General features: G+C 39.3%; 1 protein-coding gene across 2 annotated transcripts in view; it reads right to left on the minus strand.

The window, feature by feature from the left end:
- The window catches only part of ppp2r5a (protein phosphatase 2, regulatory subunit B', alpha isoform), a 103068-nt gene that overhangs the window by 18322 nt on the left and 65363 nt on the right, over positions 1-19383 (minus strand). For both annotated transcript variants that reach the window (XM_078404776.1, XM_078404775.1), the window contains 3 exons: positions 17249-17308; positions 14512-14620; positions 5596-5649 (listed from right to left, as the gene is read on the minus strand). In XM_078404776.1, the coding sequence (XP_078260902.1) occupies positions 5596-5649; positions 14512-14620; positions 17249-17308 (223 nt within the window). The remainder of the gene's footprint in view (positions 1-5595; positions 5650-14511; positions 14621-17248; positions 17309-19383) is intronic.

Raw genomic sequence — 19383 nt, forward strand, 5'->3', positions numbered from 1 at the left:
CTAGGTTAATTCCCAGAATGGCGGGACTGTCATATGTTGAAAGACTGGAGCGACTGGGATTGTATACACTGGAATTTAGGATGAGAGGAGATCTTATCGAAACATATAAGATTATTAAGGGGTTAGACACATTAGAGGCAGGAAACATGTTCCCAATGTTGGGGGAGTCCAGAACAAGGGGCCACAGTTTAAGAATAAGGGGTGGGCCATTTAAAACTGAGATGAGGAAAAACTTTTTCAGTCAGAGAGTTGTGAATCTGTGGAATTCTCGGCCTCAGAAGGCAGTGGAGGCCAATTCTCTGAATGCACTCAAGAGAGAGCTAGATAGAGCTCTTAAGGATAGCAGAGTCAGGGGGTATGGGGTGAAGGCAGGAACGGGGTACTGATTGAGAATGATCAGCCATGATCACATTGAATGGCGGTGCTGGCTCAAAGGGCCAAATGACCTACTCCTGCACCTATTGTCTATTGTCTATTGAATTCAGAGAAAATTTACTTGACCAATACCTGAAAAGAACAGGTTGGCTTCAGCAGAAATGTCAGAAAAGGTAGGCTTATACTCACTTTTTAGAAGTGATAAATATTCAAAACCTCTGCTTTCACTGCTCTTAAATATTCAAAACCTCTGCTTTCACTGCACCAAAAACTCAACCACCAGAGAAAAAAGTCTAATTTTTTGTCTTAAATGGGATAACCATTATTTTTCAAACAATGATCCATAGATCCAGATGTTCCTATACGAGGTATCATTCTTTTCACATCAACATTCAGGATCTTGCGTGTTTCAATCGAGTAGTGAAGCTATTCTTCAGTTACAACAGTCACTGGTGAATCCACAGAAGGTTGGGGAAGGGTGGTGGAGAGGAGTGGGGTTGGTAGTAGTGCTTAAGGGTCTCTACAGATAGATAGGAAAATAAAGTCGTGGTTGCAATCAGATTGGCTGTGATCTTATTAAGTGGCAGATCAGGCTTGTGACACCCAGTAGTCCACTCCTGCTTCATTCATATGTCCATATGATATCATGAAAATGGAGCTCGATTGGCACGTATTAATTCAAACCTCTTATCTGACTATGATAGAAAATGCCAAATAAATACCTGCCGGAAATATCAGAAAGAATAACAAAACTTGAATGATAGAATTTTACATTTATTTAAAAGGGAAAGGGCAAAGATCTCCACTCAGTTACTCGGTGAAGCTTTTATCCAGAACATTTCATTTTTAACTTCCTTTAATTTACCTTTCATTCACTACCTCTTTTACATGTGTTTATTTCCAATCCTAGCTACAGCATTAGAAAGGTTATGAATTGATCGCCAGCATCTACTCGGATTTCATCTCTTCCAACAGTCAATAACTCTGGAATAAAGTGGCTGGATAGTGAGAGTAACAGACAAGTATAACGATTAGTTGAAAAAATGGTGTAACTAAAGTTACTAACAATGGATTCTTATTGCATTAACTTTTCTTGCTGATGCAATCCAAGCTGTTACTAATTCCCATCTGTCATTCATTTTCCAGCCTCCTCTTACCTGACCTAACACAACCTCCATGATCCTTAAAATGACTACAATAACTGCACCTATGTGTTTATTTATGTAATATGTTCGCTTGATTAAGCTATGCAAGTAGAAATTCCTGGAGTTGTTCAAATCTTAGACGGCCTCTCAATTCTGCAGCAACTTCTTAAGTAGTTTGACTCTATCCAGACCTGAAATCTATTTGAAACAGAAACAAACTAAGCAAAGTTGCTCGAATGTCCAATTATGCACAAAAATACTAATTTAATTATGAAATATAGCAAGTTAACTTCTCAAAGTTAAATCTTTAGGTACAAGAATAAATAATGCATAACCCAAATATGCTATCTTCAAAAAGGGAAAAATTGTCTGACATAAAGGAGATTGTAAAGACCAATAGCCCACAAATAACCAATATTCTTGTAATTTGTAGTCAGATTTGTATAGAATTTCTGTAATGCTCAAAAACGGTTCTTGAACATAATGTAGTGCAAAGTGCGAAAGAAACAAAATTAATGTTTTCACAATTTCATGAAACAAGAGGCAGCCTTTCAGCCCATCGAGTCTGCCAGCTTTCAGAATAATCCTGTTTACCCGATTCACTTTCCTGTAACCTGTTCACTCACATGTGTTGATTAATATTTGAACGGGTAATTTATACACCTAATGAAGAACAATATGGTTTTGGGCATGTAGGAGGAGACTGGAGTAGCCAGGGAAAACAAACATGGTCACACAGAGAATACAAAAGCCACCAAAGATCAGATTGAACCTGGAAACAAGATGTTGGAAGCTTGAGAAGAGAGAGAGGGGGAAGGCAGGAATTACTTGAAATTAGAGAAATCAATGTTATCATATCACTGGCTTGTATGCTGCCCAGGACAGAAAGGTCAGTATGGGAATGGGAATGGGAAGGGGAGTTAAAATGTTTGGCAACCGGGAGATCGCGCAGGCCAAGGCTGACTGAGCATAAATGTTCAGTGAAATTATCACCCAGTCTACGATTGGTCTCACTGATATATAGCAGCTGACACTGAGAACAACAGATACAGTAGATGATGGAGGAGGTGCAAGTGAACCTCTGCCTCACCCGAAAGGACTGTCGGGGTTCCTGGATGGAGTTAAGGGAGGAGGTATAAGGACATGTTACATCTCCTGTGATTGCAGGGGAAAGTTCCTGGGGAGGGGGTGGTTTGGGTGGAAAGAGATGAGTGAACCAGAGAGTTGCGGAGGGAACGATCTCTGCGGAAAGCCAAAAGGGGTGGAGATGGGAAGATCCCGTTGGAGGTGGCTAAAATGTTGGAGGATGACATGTTGTACGCGACGGCTGATAAGGTGAAAGGCGAGGACCAGGGGGACTCTGTCCCTGTTGCGATTGGATGGAGGGGGAGCCACAGCGGAAATGAGGGCTTTAAGGCCTTTCTGGTGGGGAATGGAGGTGTAGAGCGACTGAACGTCCATAGTAAATATGAGGAAACAGGGGCTTGGAAACCAAAAGTCATTAAAGAGTCAAAGGGCATGCGAGGTGTCTTGGACGTAGGTGGGGAGGGATTGGACCAGAGAGGATAGGATGGAATCTGCAGTGCCTCATTTCTATTACTTGCCATAATTTGCCTCACCCCACCTCTCTTTTCCAGCTTTCTCACCCACACCATCAATGGACAATAGGTGCAGGAGGAGGCCATTCGGCCCTTCGAGCCAGCACCGCCATTCAATGTGATCCTGAAGAAGTCAGGATCAACCTGAAGAAGTCGTCTGACTATTCCCTCCACATTGCTGGCTTACCTGCTGAGTTCCTCCAAGATTGAACCTGGATGGTTAGACTGCGGTGCCAACCTTAAAATGAAGGGACGATGGCTGGCAGCTGAGTTAATACACACTATCTTTTCATCCTGGCACTGAGCTTAAATCCAATTCAGATTGAGTGAATAAAAAAATCCTTTTCTGTTGCTTAGCTGAATTTTTACTCAAAAGGAGGATAATTTTAGTAAATGCATACCAAAATGTTAATATTCAATTCATAAATATATGATCAGCTGATTCAGAAAAGAGCGAAGAAATGTTTAAAAGGAACAATTAAATTGCATCTCATGTGTTCTTTCTCTGACTTACATATTCGATACTGACATTAGTAGATTTTCAAGTCTTGACAAAGTTCAATTCAATTTCGTTAAGAACTGGTGGAGGTTCAGGTGCAGCTTAACGATACAAAGTGCTGGAGTAACTCGGTGTAGTAATGCAACATCTCTGGAGAACATGGATATGTGATGTGGGGAGTCTTCTTCAGTCTGAAGGGCCCCATCCCAACATGTCACCTATCCGTGCTCTCCAGAGCACCGCCTGACCACTGAGTTAATCCAGCACTTTGTATCTTTTTTTCCCGTAAACCAGCAGCTGCAGTTCCTTGTATCTACAGTTTTATGATAATATGCATGGTTTTTAGGTAGACAAGTGCGTAATTATTCACATTTCCAGAGTTTGGCTGTTTTTTGAAAACTAAATAAAGTTAAAAGGAAAGCAGCACAGGGAATGTGGTGTGATGAAAGAGCAATAACAAATATTTAAAGGGAACTTCAGCTTGGTTAAAGAGAGATAATATGTGGTGTAAAAATATCCAACTTCAGGTACAGATAACAAAGCTGATATATGATGGAATAGCCAAGCATTTGACTGGCAGGATCCTTTTGATATTACATAAAGTCCTGTGAGAAACATTATTCTTCCTGTTACTCCAGGATTTTAGCTATTGGACAGTTGTAACAGAGTGTTTGCAAAAAGCATGCAGATTAAGGCATTTTGTTCAAAATGAGATTCAGAGCCTTAAGTAAAAATGTATTTGCAATTGAAGTCCAATCATATCAGATAGTAAGAATCTGTTTCTCAGCTGCTCTGGAGCCTATTATCAAACAAATCATGAGAAGGAAAAACCTCTGCCAATAATAATGAAGTGAAAAGTAATGGTACATGAACACTGTCCTTATATGCCTGGTGTGCTCCAAATTCTTGATGTGTTACAGCTAACAGCTATAACAAAGACAATCCCATGGTTCAAATCAGAATGTACTTGCTCTAGAATTGGTGATGTTAGAGCAACCCCATGACTTGTTTAGGTAAGAAATATTTGCTTGAGAAAATTCCTTTAAACCTTTAAAAAAAAATCTATCCTTTTCAAGTCACATTTCCATTTCACACAGTATCCAAGAATAAAATTACATTCCTTTTTGGTAGTTAGAATGCTGTCCAGAAAGCTGTCTAAAACTGCCATTGGGAGTTTACATTGGGAGATTCAGGCACCTGATTAAACGTTCACTTGAAATCCAGTAACACTGATATTTTGTTGCTTATTTTTCTTTTCCAGAAAGTACCAAGAACCAATTACTTAATTTACAAACCTGTTGGTCATAGTATTTTTGGAGTACAATCAAAAAGAGAACACTATCATATCATATCATATCATATATATACAGCGCGGAAACAGGCCTTTTCGGCCCACCAAGTCCGCGCCGCCCAGCGATCCCCGCACACTAACACTATTAACACTATCCTACACACACTAGGGACAATTTTTTTTATTTTAACATTTACCCAGCCAATTAACCTAACAAATATTTGACAAAGACTAATTACTACAAAAACCTATTTTCAAAATAAGACACAAAGCCGGATAAAGAAATGGATTAAAGATTCCTTTGAAGCCAAGACAATTTAAGTTGAAAGAAGCAAGTTCCAATTTTGCAAGACTTTAATTTATGTATTTTCATTCAATTGATGGATTTTCATTCAATTACTCCATCAGCAATGTGAACTTAATATAATCATAAGTATTTAAATAGGTTTTGTTTTTCCTATTCATTCTCCAAACACTTCTAAAGCAATTTAAAAACTAAGATTCACAAAATTATAATTAAATCATTTTCAAATACCATGTAAATGAAGTTCAAATAGCAACAGAAATCAGAATGTTTACATTTTGCTCATGCCAACTCCTCACAACTAACTAAAAACATGCCCATTATTTTGATCACAAAGTTCAAAAACAGAATTACTTCTAAAAATGTGAATTGATAAAACTTACTGGTTCTGTAAGAGTTGCATCTTTTTCCAAAAACTGTACGACACAATATGCCAACTAGAAAAGAAACAAAAGATAACAATTGATTATTAATTACAACCTTATGGACACAATTATTAATTTACATTCATAATAGAAACAAAGTTGTTCTTGGATATTAGCATAATTACCCTTCTGTGTATCATATAAAACAGAAAAAAAGCAGAAATTTTAAATTTTATGCTGCAAAGATAATTACAAAAAAAAGGCTAAATAATGATTTAACTGATTTACAATACACTAGACATGTTTTGTAATGCCATTGGAGTGGTGGAAGTCATAACTGGCCTTACCCACACACAAGCTGAACAGTGGCACTGAAATGACAGTCCATGATGCCTCCACAAATATAACCAGTAATTTGTCAATATTCTACATTGATTAATATATTTTAATACGTGTCACAATACGTGTAAATGCAGATATGAAAACAGTCAAAGAGACAATGATTTTATTTAATTAATTTTTTTAAACGTACAGGTTGTTCTGCTACAATGAGATAAATGATTCCTAAGGAAGCTCATGTTATAGAAATTAGTCTTATGAAGGTCATTGTGTCAATGGAGGGAAAGGGGGTTCAGGATTAAAGAGCTTCAGACTTGCAATAACTAAGTTATTTTTCACATAGGATTTTCAAACTATAAAGTTCTTTTTGATACCAATATGTATATTATCGTTTCTGCAGGCTTAAAAATACCAAACGCTGTATCTTACATTGTTTAGCAGAGAACAGTGTTGTTCCTTTGTTTAAGATGGGAAATGGAGACAATCCAGGAAATTATAGGTTGGTGAGCCTCACACCAGTGGTAGAGAAGCTATAGGAGAGGATTTACTGGCCTTCGGAAGAGAAGGGGACAATCAGCATGACGGAGTTTCTTCCCACAGGCCATCAGGACTGTTAACTTTTATAACTCCAGGGACTAAATTTTGTCTTCTCTGTATTAACTGTATTAACTTTATTTATATGCTGTAACTGTAATTCATTTTTGTGCACAATCCGCAGGCATTGCCACTTTCATTTCACTGCACATCGTGTTTGTGCATGTGACAAATAAACTTGACTTGACTTGAGATTTTGAGTTTAATTTATTGTCACGTATACTGAGGTACAGTGAATGTGGCAGGTCATGCCTTAGCAACTTGACCGAGTTTTTTGGAGGAGGTGATAAAGGTGATTGATGAGGGTAGAGCAGTAGATGTCACCAACATGGATTTTATTAAGGTTTTTGAAAATGTCTCATGGTCGGCTCATCAAGAGATTTGACAAATTGACAAACACAGTGTGGCAGGCTGGGACAGAAAATCCAAACGCATGTAACACAGAGGAAATCCAGTTAATAAAACCCATTAAAAGGTTAAGTCTTTATTTGAATGAATGATTGATTTAAAGAAAGAGCTGAATGCTCTTGTTCTGCTTCTAATTTCCTTTGCAACCTAACGTAAACAAGTGTAAAAAATGATACAGCACCCTCTATTGGTGATCTGAAATCTGTGACACAGGCATTTGCTATATCAGTTTGAAGAAAATATCATTCAGAATATTTAGACGCAGAAAGAAAAACAAAGGTATGGAAAGAACGACCGAAGTCAGGAAGAGCCATAGTAGTCGGTGACTCCATTGTCCGAGGTACGGACAGTAGATTCTGTGGCGACAGGCGGGAGTCGAGGATGGTTTGTTGCCTCCCTGGTGCCAGGGTTCAAGACATCACGGTGCGGCTTCAGAACATCCTAGCGAGGGAAGGTGATCAACCGGAAGTAGTTGTACATGTGGGCACAAACGACGTCGGGAGGAAGAGGAAGGAGACACTGCAGCGTGAGTTTAGGGAGTTAGGAAGAAGACTGAGAAGTAGGACGTCGAGGGTGGTTATCTCTGGACTGCTGCCTGTACCTCGTGCTGGTGAAGGCAGGAACAGAGAGATCGGGAATATGAATGTATGGCTGAGGGGCTGGTGCAGGGAGCAGGGATTTAGATTTCTGGACCACTGGGATCTCTTCTGGGGTAGGGGTGACCTGTACAAAAGGGACGGGTTACACCTTAACAGCAGGGGGACCAACATTCTGGCAGGCAGGTTTGCTAGTGCTACAAGCGTGGCTTTAAACTAAGTAGTGGGGGGGAGGGGTTGACAAATTGGGAATATGGAGATGGAGTTAAAGGGGAAGCGAATACAGGAGAAACTGTAAAGGACTCTCGTATGAATGGGAAGGGAAGTTCTAGAAGGGATATGAGAGTAAGGTCAGGGCCAATTGTGACCGGTGTGAGAGGGGAGGTAAATACCGAAGTTAAAGTGTTGTATTTAAATGCGCGAAGTATAAGAAATAAAGTGGATGAGCTTGAGGCTCAGTTAGACATTGGCAAGTATGATGTGGGAATCACTGAGACATGGCTACAAGAGGACCAGGGCTGGGAGCTGAATATTCAGGGGTACACAATGTACAGAAAAAACAGGCAGGTGGGGAGAGGGGGCGGGGTAGCTCTGTTGGTAAGGAATGATATTCACTCCCTTGCAAGGAGTGACATAGAATCAGGAGATGTAGAATCAGTATGGATAGAGATGAGGAATTGTAAGGGTAAAAAGACCCTAATGGGAGTCATCTACAGGCCCCCAAACAGTAGCCTCGACATAGGGTGCAAGTTGAATCAGGAGCTAAAATTGGCATGTCACAAATGTAACGCTACGGTGGTCATGGGAGATTTCAACATGCAGGTAGACTGGGAAAATCAGGTTGGTAATGGACCCCAGGAAAGAGAGTTTGTGGAGTGCCTCCGAGATGGATTCTTAGAACAGCTTGTACTGGAGCCTACCAGGGAGAAGGCAATTCTGGATTTAGTGTTATGTAATGAACCTGACCTGATAAGGGGACTCGAGGTAAATGAGCCATTAGGAGGCAGTGACCACAATATGATAAGTTTTACTCTACAAATGGAGAGGGAGAAGGGAAAATCGGAGGTGTCAGTATTACAGTATAGCAAAGGGGATTACAGAGGCATGAGGCAGGAGTTGGCCAAAATTGACTGGAAGGAGGCCCTAGCAGGGAAGACTGTGGAACAGCAATGGCAGGTATTCCTGGGAATAATGCAGAAGTTGCAGGATCAATTTATCCCAAAGAGGAGGAAAGATTCTAAGGGGAGTAAGAGGCACCCGTGGCTGACAAGGGAAGTCAAGGACAACATAAAAATAAAAGGGAAGAAGTATAACATAGCAAAGAAGAGTGGGAAGCCAGAGGATTGGGACTCTTTTAAAGAGCAACAGAAGATAACTAAAAAGGCAATACGGGGAGAAAAGATGAGGTACGAGGGTAAACTAGCCAATAATATAAAGGAGGATAGTAAAAGCTTTTTTAGGTATGTGAAGAGGAAAAAAATAGTCAAGGCAAATGTGGGTCCCTTTCAGAATGGCAGGCAGTGACTAGTGGGGTACCGCAAGGCTCGGTGTTGGGACCGCAGCTATTTACAATATACATCAATGACTTGGATGAAGGGATTAAAAGTGCCATTAGCAAATTTGCCGATGATACAAAGCTAGGTGGCAGTGTGAACTGTGAGGAAGATGCTATGAGGTTGCAGGGTGACTTGGACAGGTTGTGTGAGTGGGCGGATGCATGGCAGATGCAGTTTAATGTGGATAAGTGTGAGGTTATCCACTTTGGTGGTAAGAATAGGAAGGCAGATTATAGTTTGAATGGTGTCAAGTTAGGAAAAGGAGACGTACAACGTGATCTGGGTGTCTTAGTGCATCAGTCACTGAAAGGAAGCATGCAGGTACAGCAGGCAGTGAAGAAAGCCAATGGAATGTTGGCATTCATAACAAGAGGAGTTGAGTATAGGTGCAAAGAGGTCCTTCTGCAGTTGTACAGGGCCCTAGTGAGACCGCACCTGGAGTACTGTGTGCAGTTTTGGTCTCCAAATTTGAGGAAGGATATTCTTGCTATTGAGGGCGTGCAGCGTAGGTTTACTAGGTTAATTCCCGGAATGGCGGGACTGTCATATGTTGAAAGACTGGAGCGACTGGGATTGTATACACTGGAATTTAGAAGGATGAGAGGGGATCTTATCGAAACGTATAAGATTATTAAGGGGTTGGACATGTTAGAGGCAGGAAACATGTTCCCAATGTTGGGGGAGTCCAGAACCAGGGGCCACAGTTTAAGAATAAGGGGTAGGCCATTTAGAACAGAGATGAGGAAAAACTTTTTTAGTCAGAGAGTTGTGAATCTGTGGAATTCTCTGCCTCAGAGGGCAGTGGAGGCCAATTCTCTGAATACATTCAAGAGAGAGCTAGATAGAGCTCTTAAGGATAGCGGAGTCAGGGGGTATGGGGAGAAAGCAGGAACGGGGTACTGATTGAGAATGATCAGCCATGATCACATTGAATGGCGGTGCTGGCTCGAAGGGCCGAATGGCCTCCTCCTGCACCTATTGTCTATTGTCTATTGTCTATAATGGGAGGTCGAAAAGGAACAAAGAAAAAACTGACAATCATTAAAATCTAAAGGCACAACTTGACACATTTGTAAATATTATTTTTAAACAATTGTTAGTTATCATAGTTTAGTAAATTGTTTAACAAATATTAAGACAAAATGTCATTAAATATTTACCGACAATGGCACAGACAATTGTTGTAGAAACAGTGTTTCCACACTGTATGACTATGACATCCAAAACATTTTCTGACAGGTGTAGTCGGTATGTAATGGCACAGGAGCAACAACTACACAAGAGTCAAGAATGTTTAATTGTCATATGCAGGAAAATCAGACCAATTACATTTTTCCTCGCTGCAGCATTACAGGCACATTAAATTTACTTCATTACATTAAATGTATTTCAGTGCAATGTTTCACCATGGGATACCATTGTCACTACTGAGGGCCATTTGAACAACAAAGTCCTGATCTGCATATTGAGAATTGAAAAATTAGTTTTGATTTACATACTGATAATGGTGAACACGGTCTCATTGCTACTTCGACAACAAAACCTGGTCCATCCATAATATGTTCATAATCGTCTTTTTGAGACCCCATACCAACCATGGTCTATTCAGCAGCAGTTAAGGACAGTTTTATTTTGCTGATTCAATGACAAAATAAGCGAGATTGAATCTCTTTAAACAATTTAATTCATTCCACTGGCACAAAATTTGTATTGAGTTTGTTCATAATAACTAAAATAAACCTCAGTGGAATCATTTCAATAATTACATGTTTGAAACAGCACCTTTCAAGTTACTAAAATACAAATTTTCAGATGTGCCCATTGTCATTTTAATAAGAACTCCCAAGAATCACTTTACAACTCATATACATTAGCAGATTTCACAAGGCATTTACGTGGCAGATTCAATGACCTTTTCTTTACATTTCTGTGATAATGTGTTTGGCTCCCAAGGCATGATTTATTGCATAAACCACACGAGCTGCTGAAATAAATTTAAACAATAAGCAGCTATTTAAAATTAATTAGTTAAACATACCTGCATAACATAATTATATCTAAGTATTCCTTGGAGGATTTCACAGTTCATTAATTTTAATTTTTTTTAAATAGCTTGTTTATAATACTGAAGCAAAAACTAGCAATTAGTTTGTAAAGGTAATTCATATTTTTTTAATCACCTCTTCATAAAGAGGTTTTAAGAAGAGAAACAATAGAGATAAAATAATAACAAGACAAATCCAATAAGTCACAACCCCAGCTTCAGACTCGTGTTAGAAATAAATGTAAGGAAATGCTTTAGAAACAGGCTCATTGCCAGCAAAATATTAACAATTTAGACAAGGGAATTAAATGAAACATCTCTAAGTTTGCGGATAACACAAAGCTGGGTGGCAGTGTGAGCTGCGAGGAGGATGCTGTGAGGCTGCAGGGTAACTTGGATAGGTTGGGTGAGTGGGCGGAAGCATGGCACATGCAGTATAATGTGGATAATGTGAGGTTATCCACTTTGGTGGCAAGAACAGGAAGGCAGATGGTGTCTGGAATTTAGAAGGATGAGGGCTCTCCATTAAACATTCTACTTGTTACATCCTCAAAAAATTCCAAAAGATTAGTCAAGCATGATTTCCTCTTCATAAATCCATGCTGACTTTGACCGATCCCGTCACTGCTTTCCAAATGCGCTGCTATAACATCTTTAATAATCGACCAGCATCTTCCCCACTACCGATGTAAGGCTAACTGGTCTATAATTCCCTGTTTTCGCTCTCCCTCCTTCCTTAAAAAGTGGAGTTACATTGGCTATCCTCCAGGCCACAGGAACTGATCCAGAGTCGAGAGAACATTGGAAAATGATCACCAATGCATCCATGATTTCTAGGGTCTCCTCCTTGAGTATTCTGAGATGCAGACCATCAGGCCCTGGGGATTTATCTACCTTCAGTCCCAACAGTTTACCTAACGCTATTTTCTGACTAATGTGGATTCCTTTCAGTTCCTCCCTCCCACTAAATCCTTGGTCCCCTAGTATTTCTGGGAGATTGTTTGTGTCTTCCTCAGTGAAGACAGAATCAAAGTACTCGTTTAACTGTTCTGCCATTTCCTAGTTTCCCCATTATAAATTCACGTGTCTCTGACTGTAAGGGACCTATATTCATCCTCACTAATCTTTTCATTTTTACATACTTATAGAAACATTTACAGTCAGTTTTTATATTCCCAGCAAGCTTTCTTTCATGCTCTTTTTTCCCCCTCTTAATTAACCCCTTTGTCTGTTGTTCTAAATTTCTCCCAGTCCGGTTTGCTGCTTCTTCTGGCCAATTTATATGCCTCTTCCTTGGCTTTAACACTATCCTTGACTTCCCTCGTAGCCACGGTTGAGCCGCCTTCCCAGTTTTATTTTTTCGCCAGACAGGGATGAACAATTTCTGGACTTCATCCATGCAGTCTTTAAATCTTCACCATTGCATCTCCACTGTGAACCCTTTAAGTATAATTTGCCAGTCTATCCTAGCCAATTCCTATCTCATACCTTCAAAGTCTCCTTTATTCAAGTTCAGGACCCTAGTCTCTGAACTAACCATGTCACTCTCCATCCTAATGCAGAATTCCACCATATTATGTTCACGGTTGCCCAAGGGTCCTTGCACTAAAAGATCGCTAACTAATCCTTCCTCATTACACAATACCCAGGCTAGGTAGGATGGCCTGCCCTCTAGCCGGTTCATCTACATATTGGTTTAAAAACCCATCCCATATACATTCCAGGAAATCCTCCTCCTAAGGACTGTTACCAATTTGGTTGGCCCAATCTATATGTCGATTAAAGTCACCCATGATAACCGCTGTACCTTTGCTACACGCATCCCTAATTTCATGTTTGATGCTATCCCCAACCTCCCTACTGCTGCTTGGTTGTCTGTATACAACTTCAACAAGCGTTTTCTGCCCTTGGCTATTTCGCAGTTCTACCCATACCAATTCTACAGCATCCAAGCTAATGTCTCTCCTTGCTATTGAATTAATCTCCTCTTTAACCAGTAATGCCTCCCCACATCCTCTTCCTTTCTGTCTATCCTTCCTGAATATCGACTACCCCTGCATGTTTAGCTCCCAGCCTTGGTCACCCTGGAGCCATGTCTCTGTAATTCCAACTATATCATATCCCCTAACTACTAACTGCACATTCAACTCATCCACCTTATGTCGAATGCTCCTCGCATTAAGGCATAATGCTTTCAGGTTAGTTTTTCTTATCTCCCTTCTACCTTTTGCTTCTGCCTTCCTTTTATGGTCCTCTGTCTCCTTGCATAGGGTCTCACCCCCTGCCCTGTTAGCTTAAACATGACCTTTCCTAAACTCTCTTTCCCATTAGCTGCATGGATACGTGTCCACGTTGTTGACTCCATTCCCCCCCCCCCCCCCCCAACTTTCTAGTTTAAACCCACCCGTGTAGCAAACCTGCCTGCCAGAATGTTGGTCCCCTTCCAATTAAGATGCAACCCATCCCTTTTGTACAGGTCACCCCTGCCCCAGAAGAGATTCCAGTGATCTAGAAACCTGAATCCCTACCCCCTGCGAGAGGTAGAAAGCGGAAACAACTTCTTTACCAAAGCTAATTAAATTACAAGCCTTTACATCTTTGGAGTGTGGGGGAGAGCCAGAGCACCCAGAGAAAATCCACGCGGTCACAGGAAGAACGTACTAACTCCATACAGACAGCACCCATAGTCAGGATGGAACCCAGGTCTCTGGCGTTGTAAGGCAGCAACTCTACTGCTGCGCCAGTCCAAATCTAACTGTCTATCCTATGTCCACTGCTCTATATAATTTTATAAACTTTGTTCAGGTTTAAATTCTAACGTGGCCTAGGCAGATCTACCAGTGCAAGTGCTGCAGAATCTAAGCAAAACATGCTAAATGGCACTAACTATTTTGCCAGCTGGGAGCATTCAGCAAGAATGGTATTCCTGCATAACTTGTTGGTACTTAGCCAAGTGAATGCCAGCTTTTAGCCAGGGGATTGTTGTCGAAATCTAGCAAGAATGTTTCCACAGTATAGTTTATCAGCCTAGCACCATCTTTCACATCAAATAAAAGGCTCAAATGCCACTACGAACAATAAAATTGTCATTCTAGTCATCTTACTAAAAACACATCAGTAAATTTGGACATAAAATTCCAAAGTCATGGATTTGTGAAACACTGGCTTGCCAGTGCCTCACAAATAGGTGACTCAATAAATGCATTTGGAAATAAATGCTCATTTCCGACCAATGCAAATATCATGAATAGATGCGTCAGAACTGCCTTAGAAATCATTTAAATCTCTGCAATACTTTAACAACAGAAAAGTAGAGTGAACAGAAGAAACCACAGCAAAATGGGCCTGCAGAATAGATTTTGGAATATTACAACATAAATTATAAATCATAAAATACCTGTGCGTGAAATAGAGCTAAACCTTTAGCAGTGTGAAGAGGAATAAGAACCTTCATAAGAAATTGTTTATGTTCTGCTTTCAGTGGCAGTGCAAATCCATTAATAATACTGAAAAAGAAATATTGAAATTAATTTGTTAATATGGAAAAACAATTGCAACATAATGAATCACATTATTTTAGCGCAAATACATTTTACAATTAATACAAAAATATTTTCTGATTATGTACAGAACCTCATAATGAGACTGTAGACAGCTTGATCAAAGACTTGGGTAAAAACGTGTGCCTTAAGGGAAAAAAGTAGTAGAGATGAGGAGAGATTTAATACAGGAACTTCAGACCTGCTGTCCTGGCTGATGTTATATTGTCAAGAGGTTTTGGGCTGGAGGATGGAAGTGCAAAGCATTGGAGGGATTTGAAAATAAGGATGAGAAAAATCATTACTATAATTCTGAAGAAAGTTCGTGACCCAAAACTCAGCAGGCCAGGCAGCATCTTTGGAGAACATGGGTAGATGACATTTTGGGTTAGGTCCCTTCTTCAGACTCTGATCACTGGTGTATTGAAGTGAACATGGGCACAGTTATGACAATAAGAGATAGAAATAGGGGGGGTCTTGAAATGAAGCGAATATTTGGTTGAAAGAACATTTTGGGGTTAAATACATTGCTGGGGAATAAGATAGAGTTAGGGGTTGGAGAACAATTTGTGCAGGGACCAAACAATGGCATTGATTTTTTTCTGTCATATAATCATTACAAAATTATACACATTCATGATTATTTATGGATCTATGGCAATGTAAAGTATGTGGAGGGGTCATGTGGTAGTTGTCTGGTAGTAGCATTCAATAGGGGTAGGGTTAAGGGGGTGTGTGAAGACATGCCTGTCCTCATCAATGATGTTGCTGCTGTAAAATGGTTGATAGTTACAAGTTTCTTGGCATCCATATCACCAGGAACCTAACCTGGTCCTTTCACATTGATGTCAAGAAGGATGCATCTCACTCAGCCTAGTACGGCAACTGTGCTGCTCCTGACCGCCTGAATATGCACTGCACAGGCTCGTCACTTTCTTTCATCCAGTACATCTTCACTGTCTATTGCATCAGGCATACTGAAAGTATCGTCCAGGATATCTGTCATTCTGGCCATCATTCCCTTTTCTTTCTATCTTCTGCGAGAAGATGCAGGAGCTTAAAAGTTAATTGTCCTGACTAAAGAATAGCTTCTGTCCCACATTTATCCAACCACCTCTTTCACACCCTGTTTCCAGTGGTGCTGCCATGTACTCTTACACTTAACTTTACCTCACTTGGTTTTTCTGTTATTCCACTTTAGTATTTTGTTGTACTAGTTCAGTTGTGCTACAATCTTTACTGCATTCTGCTGTTTTGCAATTTTTTTTTATTGTTGTAACTACTAACATTGACATGCATAATGTGTATGCAATGAGCTTCATATGAAAAAGGAATTTCAGCGAACTTTGGTGGAAATGACAAAGTAATCTGAATTTGTGTCCTGTTATCACTTGCAGAAATAATAGATTCCAACATTTTCCCACTAATTGGTCTACAGATTTCTCTCTCCTTCCTCTCTTAAACAGTTATTTTTAAATTAGTTATCATCAATTTTATTTAAAATATTCCAAAAACCTATCGTTGCCACTTTCTAAAATTCCAATTTCTATTATCATATCCTTCAAACCCTAGACTGCAGGATATCAACACCATCAGAGATTTATTAGATTTCAATTAAACTAATGCTAATTTCTTTCATCATTTTATTCATACTTGACTGGCTGTTCATAATTATTTCTTGGACATTTTTTATCTCTTCCGTCTTGTTAAAAGAATTTTAAATGCCATTTCCTTATTCCTCAATATGGTCTCTCCTCTTCAGGCTGCTAACCTTTTCCTTTTTACATATGCATAGAATTTTTTTCTCGCAGTGGATGGGGGAAGCTGGATAGGTAAATATTTCTAAAATGCAGGTGGATATATATTTGATAGATCGAGGAAGAGAGGAGTATGGAGAAACAGTACAGAAGATGAGTTGAGGCCAGCATAGACTAGTCGGGAAGGCTTGAAGGGACTGACAGTCTATTCCCTCTTCTCACTTCCTTCTATATAGAACCATTTACAATCATTTTTAAAAGTTTCCCATCAGATTGCTCATCTATTCTATATTCCATTGCTTTAACAATGTCTCAGTTCTCCTTTCCCAAAATATGAATTTACTCAATCCTCAGTTTTACTAACTTTTTTGGAAACATTTTTTTCCCCCTATGATCTAACATTATCTTTAACCCCTTTAAATAGCTGCAGCTAACCACTTGTAGGGGTTTACATTTATTGTAAACTACAGTTCCAGTAAGTTTTCCATTGTTGTACCTTTTAATGTATGCTCCAACATCCCTTATTTTCCTAGTTTGCTTTCCTTAAGATCCTGGTTGCAGGTTGAAATAATTCACTTTCAAACCTACTATAAAATTCCATTATTGAAGGCACATTAAACCCACTCAACTGAAAGATTATTCATTAACCTTTGCTTATGGCAAAACGTTAAAACAGTTCAAATTTTTTTTTTTAAATGATCATCTAAACAAAACAGAAAATGCTAGGAAAACTCAGCAAGTCAGGCTAGGTCTAGAACAGATCACAGGCAATCTTTCCTGGACCACCTGTATTCTCAAGAGGTAAATTAGCAATCTGTTACAAAACAGTACATCTCACCTTCCCAATATCTCCAGCAGTTCTGCAACTCCATTAAAGTGATCAGTTTCATATATAAACCTGTAGAAATTATTTTTAGGCAACATAAATTTACATCATCCAAAGAAAATACAATTGAATATATAACATAACATTTTTATTTAGTATTTTAACATTAGATTATCATTAGATTATTTGTTGTTATTTACGTTCGGCTCTTCCAAATGAACAATGTTTAACATAGATTTTGATTAGCAATTTGTTCAGTATCATCAGTAACAAAGTAACTTTAACATGGCTGTCAATGTAGGCAATTAAAAAAGAGATTTGAAATATGAGAAGAGGCTGAAGCAACATAACTATGTAAGTAATGCTTATTAATTCTACTGATGTGTAATTTTTTTCCTTTGTGTTAGCATGCATTAGCACGAGTATGGCACTCTGCCCCTCAAGCCTGTTTCATCAATCAATAGGATGGCAGTTGAATTGATTATATCTCAACTCGGTGTCAATGTCCACCTGCAGTAACCTCCTTGCTCATCAAAAATCCATCTAACCCTGCCATAAAAATATTCCAAATTGTGGCTTCTAACAATTTATTGCCAAAGGCTCACAACCCTATAGATGGGGCCACCTCATCAGCCTTAAATGTGTGGCCTTTGCTTTGAAAAACACAACCATTCGTTCTAGATTCTCCCACATAAGGAAACAACCTCTCTATATGTCAGGATCTCTCAGAATTTTATGTTCCATTCACGTTCCAGCCTGTTCAACTTTTCCTCTTAAGAAAACCTTTCCGTTTCAGGTAGTAGTCTAGTAAAGTTTCTCTGAATTATTTCCATTCATCAAAATCCTTATTTACACAAGGATATCAAAACTGTAACTGTAGGTTTGTAACCAAGTGTGGATTAATCTAACAGGAGTGCATTTAGCATTCTGCTGATTCCTTACCATACCCATCCACAATGAATTCCCCTCGACCTTTTATCTTTCTCTGCATCAAATATCAATCCTTAATGCACTTCTGTTACAAAGCAGCCCATGATCTAGAATCTGTGTGAAAAATGATGATAGAAGTTATCACGTACCTTTTCACATGGATTTCAGAACATGAACTGCTTTGTAACAAAAGGGCATGAAATATTGTCCTTTCACGAATCCTCAAGCAAGATCATGTTATCCTACTCACTCGACTAAGACTGCATAACTTCAAAGATATTGTGATATATTTTTAATTCTAGTGTAATCTGCAGGAGTTATGAGCAAACCTTTGTAATGCAAATTGCTGGTAAAAAAGATGTCCAAAATATGAGCTGGTAACAATAATTGGGAACGTTTTAGGAAATGTCTGGTTCTTCCTTGACTTATAATATTAACTTTAAAACTCATTTTTTAAGATCGGAGTTTTTTTCCAGATGGGTTTATTCAATGAGACATTCATATTGACTGCCTTGTACACCAGGCAGAAATTTTAACTGCTTCAGAATATGGAGAAGAACACAGAGCTATTTGATTTTAACTTCCGATCTATGTGATATGTTAAACAGTGGATGTTAAAATTCATCTAAGACAGATACGAAAAGCTGGAGTAACTCAGCGGGACAGGCAGCATCTCTGGAGAGAAGGAATGGGTGACATTTCGGGTCGAGACCCTTCTTCATCTAATTCAGTTCCACCCCAGTTAGCAAACATTCTTCAATAAGCAGTTTCATTGAACATATCACTTAGTGTGCTAAAACCAAGGCTAGGGAACACTTTTACAAACATGGGTTTGTGAAACATTTCACTATCTTTTTGATTGCTTTGATGGGTAAGAGTCTTAAAAAAAATGTAAGCCCTCGTTATAATGAACCATAGGGGCAGGCCGGGGGGGGGGTGGCCAATATTGTCAATTGTCCGTTATAACTGATTAAGGGAAATACTGAGTAATAGAGTATCATTGTATATGTAGCAGAAACAAAAATCTGCAGATGCTTGTTAAAACACAAAATGACAAAGTCCTGGAGTAACTCAGCAGGTCAGACAGCTTTTCTGGAGAACATGGATAGGTGGTTTCAGGTTGAGATCCTTCTGCTGACTCTCAGTCTGGAACTGGGTCTGGAATCCAGGCGTTAATGCCTCTGGCCTGACAGACAGGAGAGAGGCGAGGATTGGCA

The sequence above is a fragment of the Rhinoraja longicauda genome, chromosome 9 (genome assembly GCF_053455715.1).
Source record: "Rhinoraja longicauda isolate Sanriku21f chromosome 9, sRhiLon1.1, whole genome shotgun sequence".
In the NCBI taxonomy this organism is placed as follows: domain Eukaryota; kingdom Metazoa; phylum Chordata; class Chondrichthyes; order Rajiformes; family Arhynchobatidae; genus Rhinoraja; species Rhinoraja longicauda.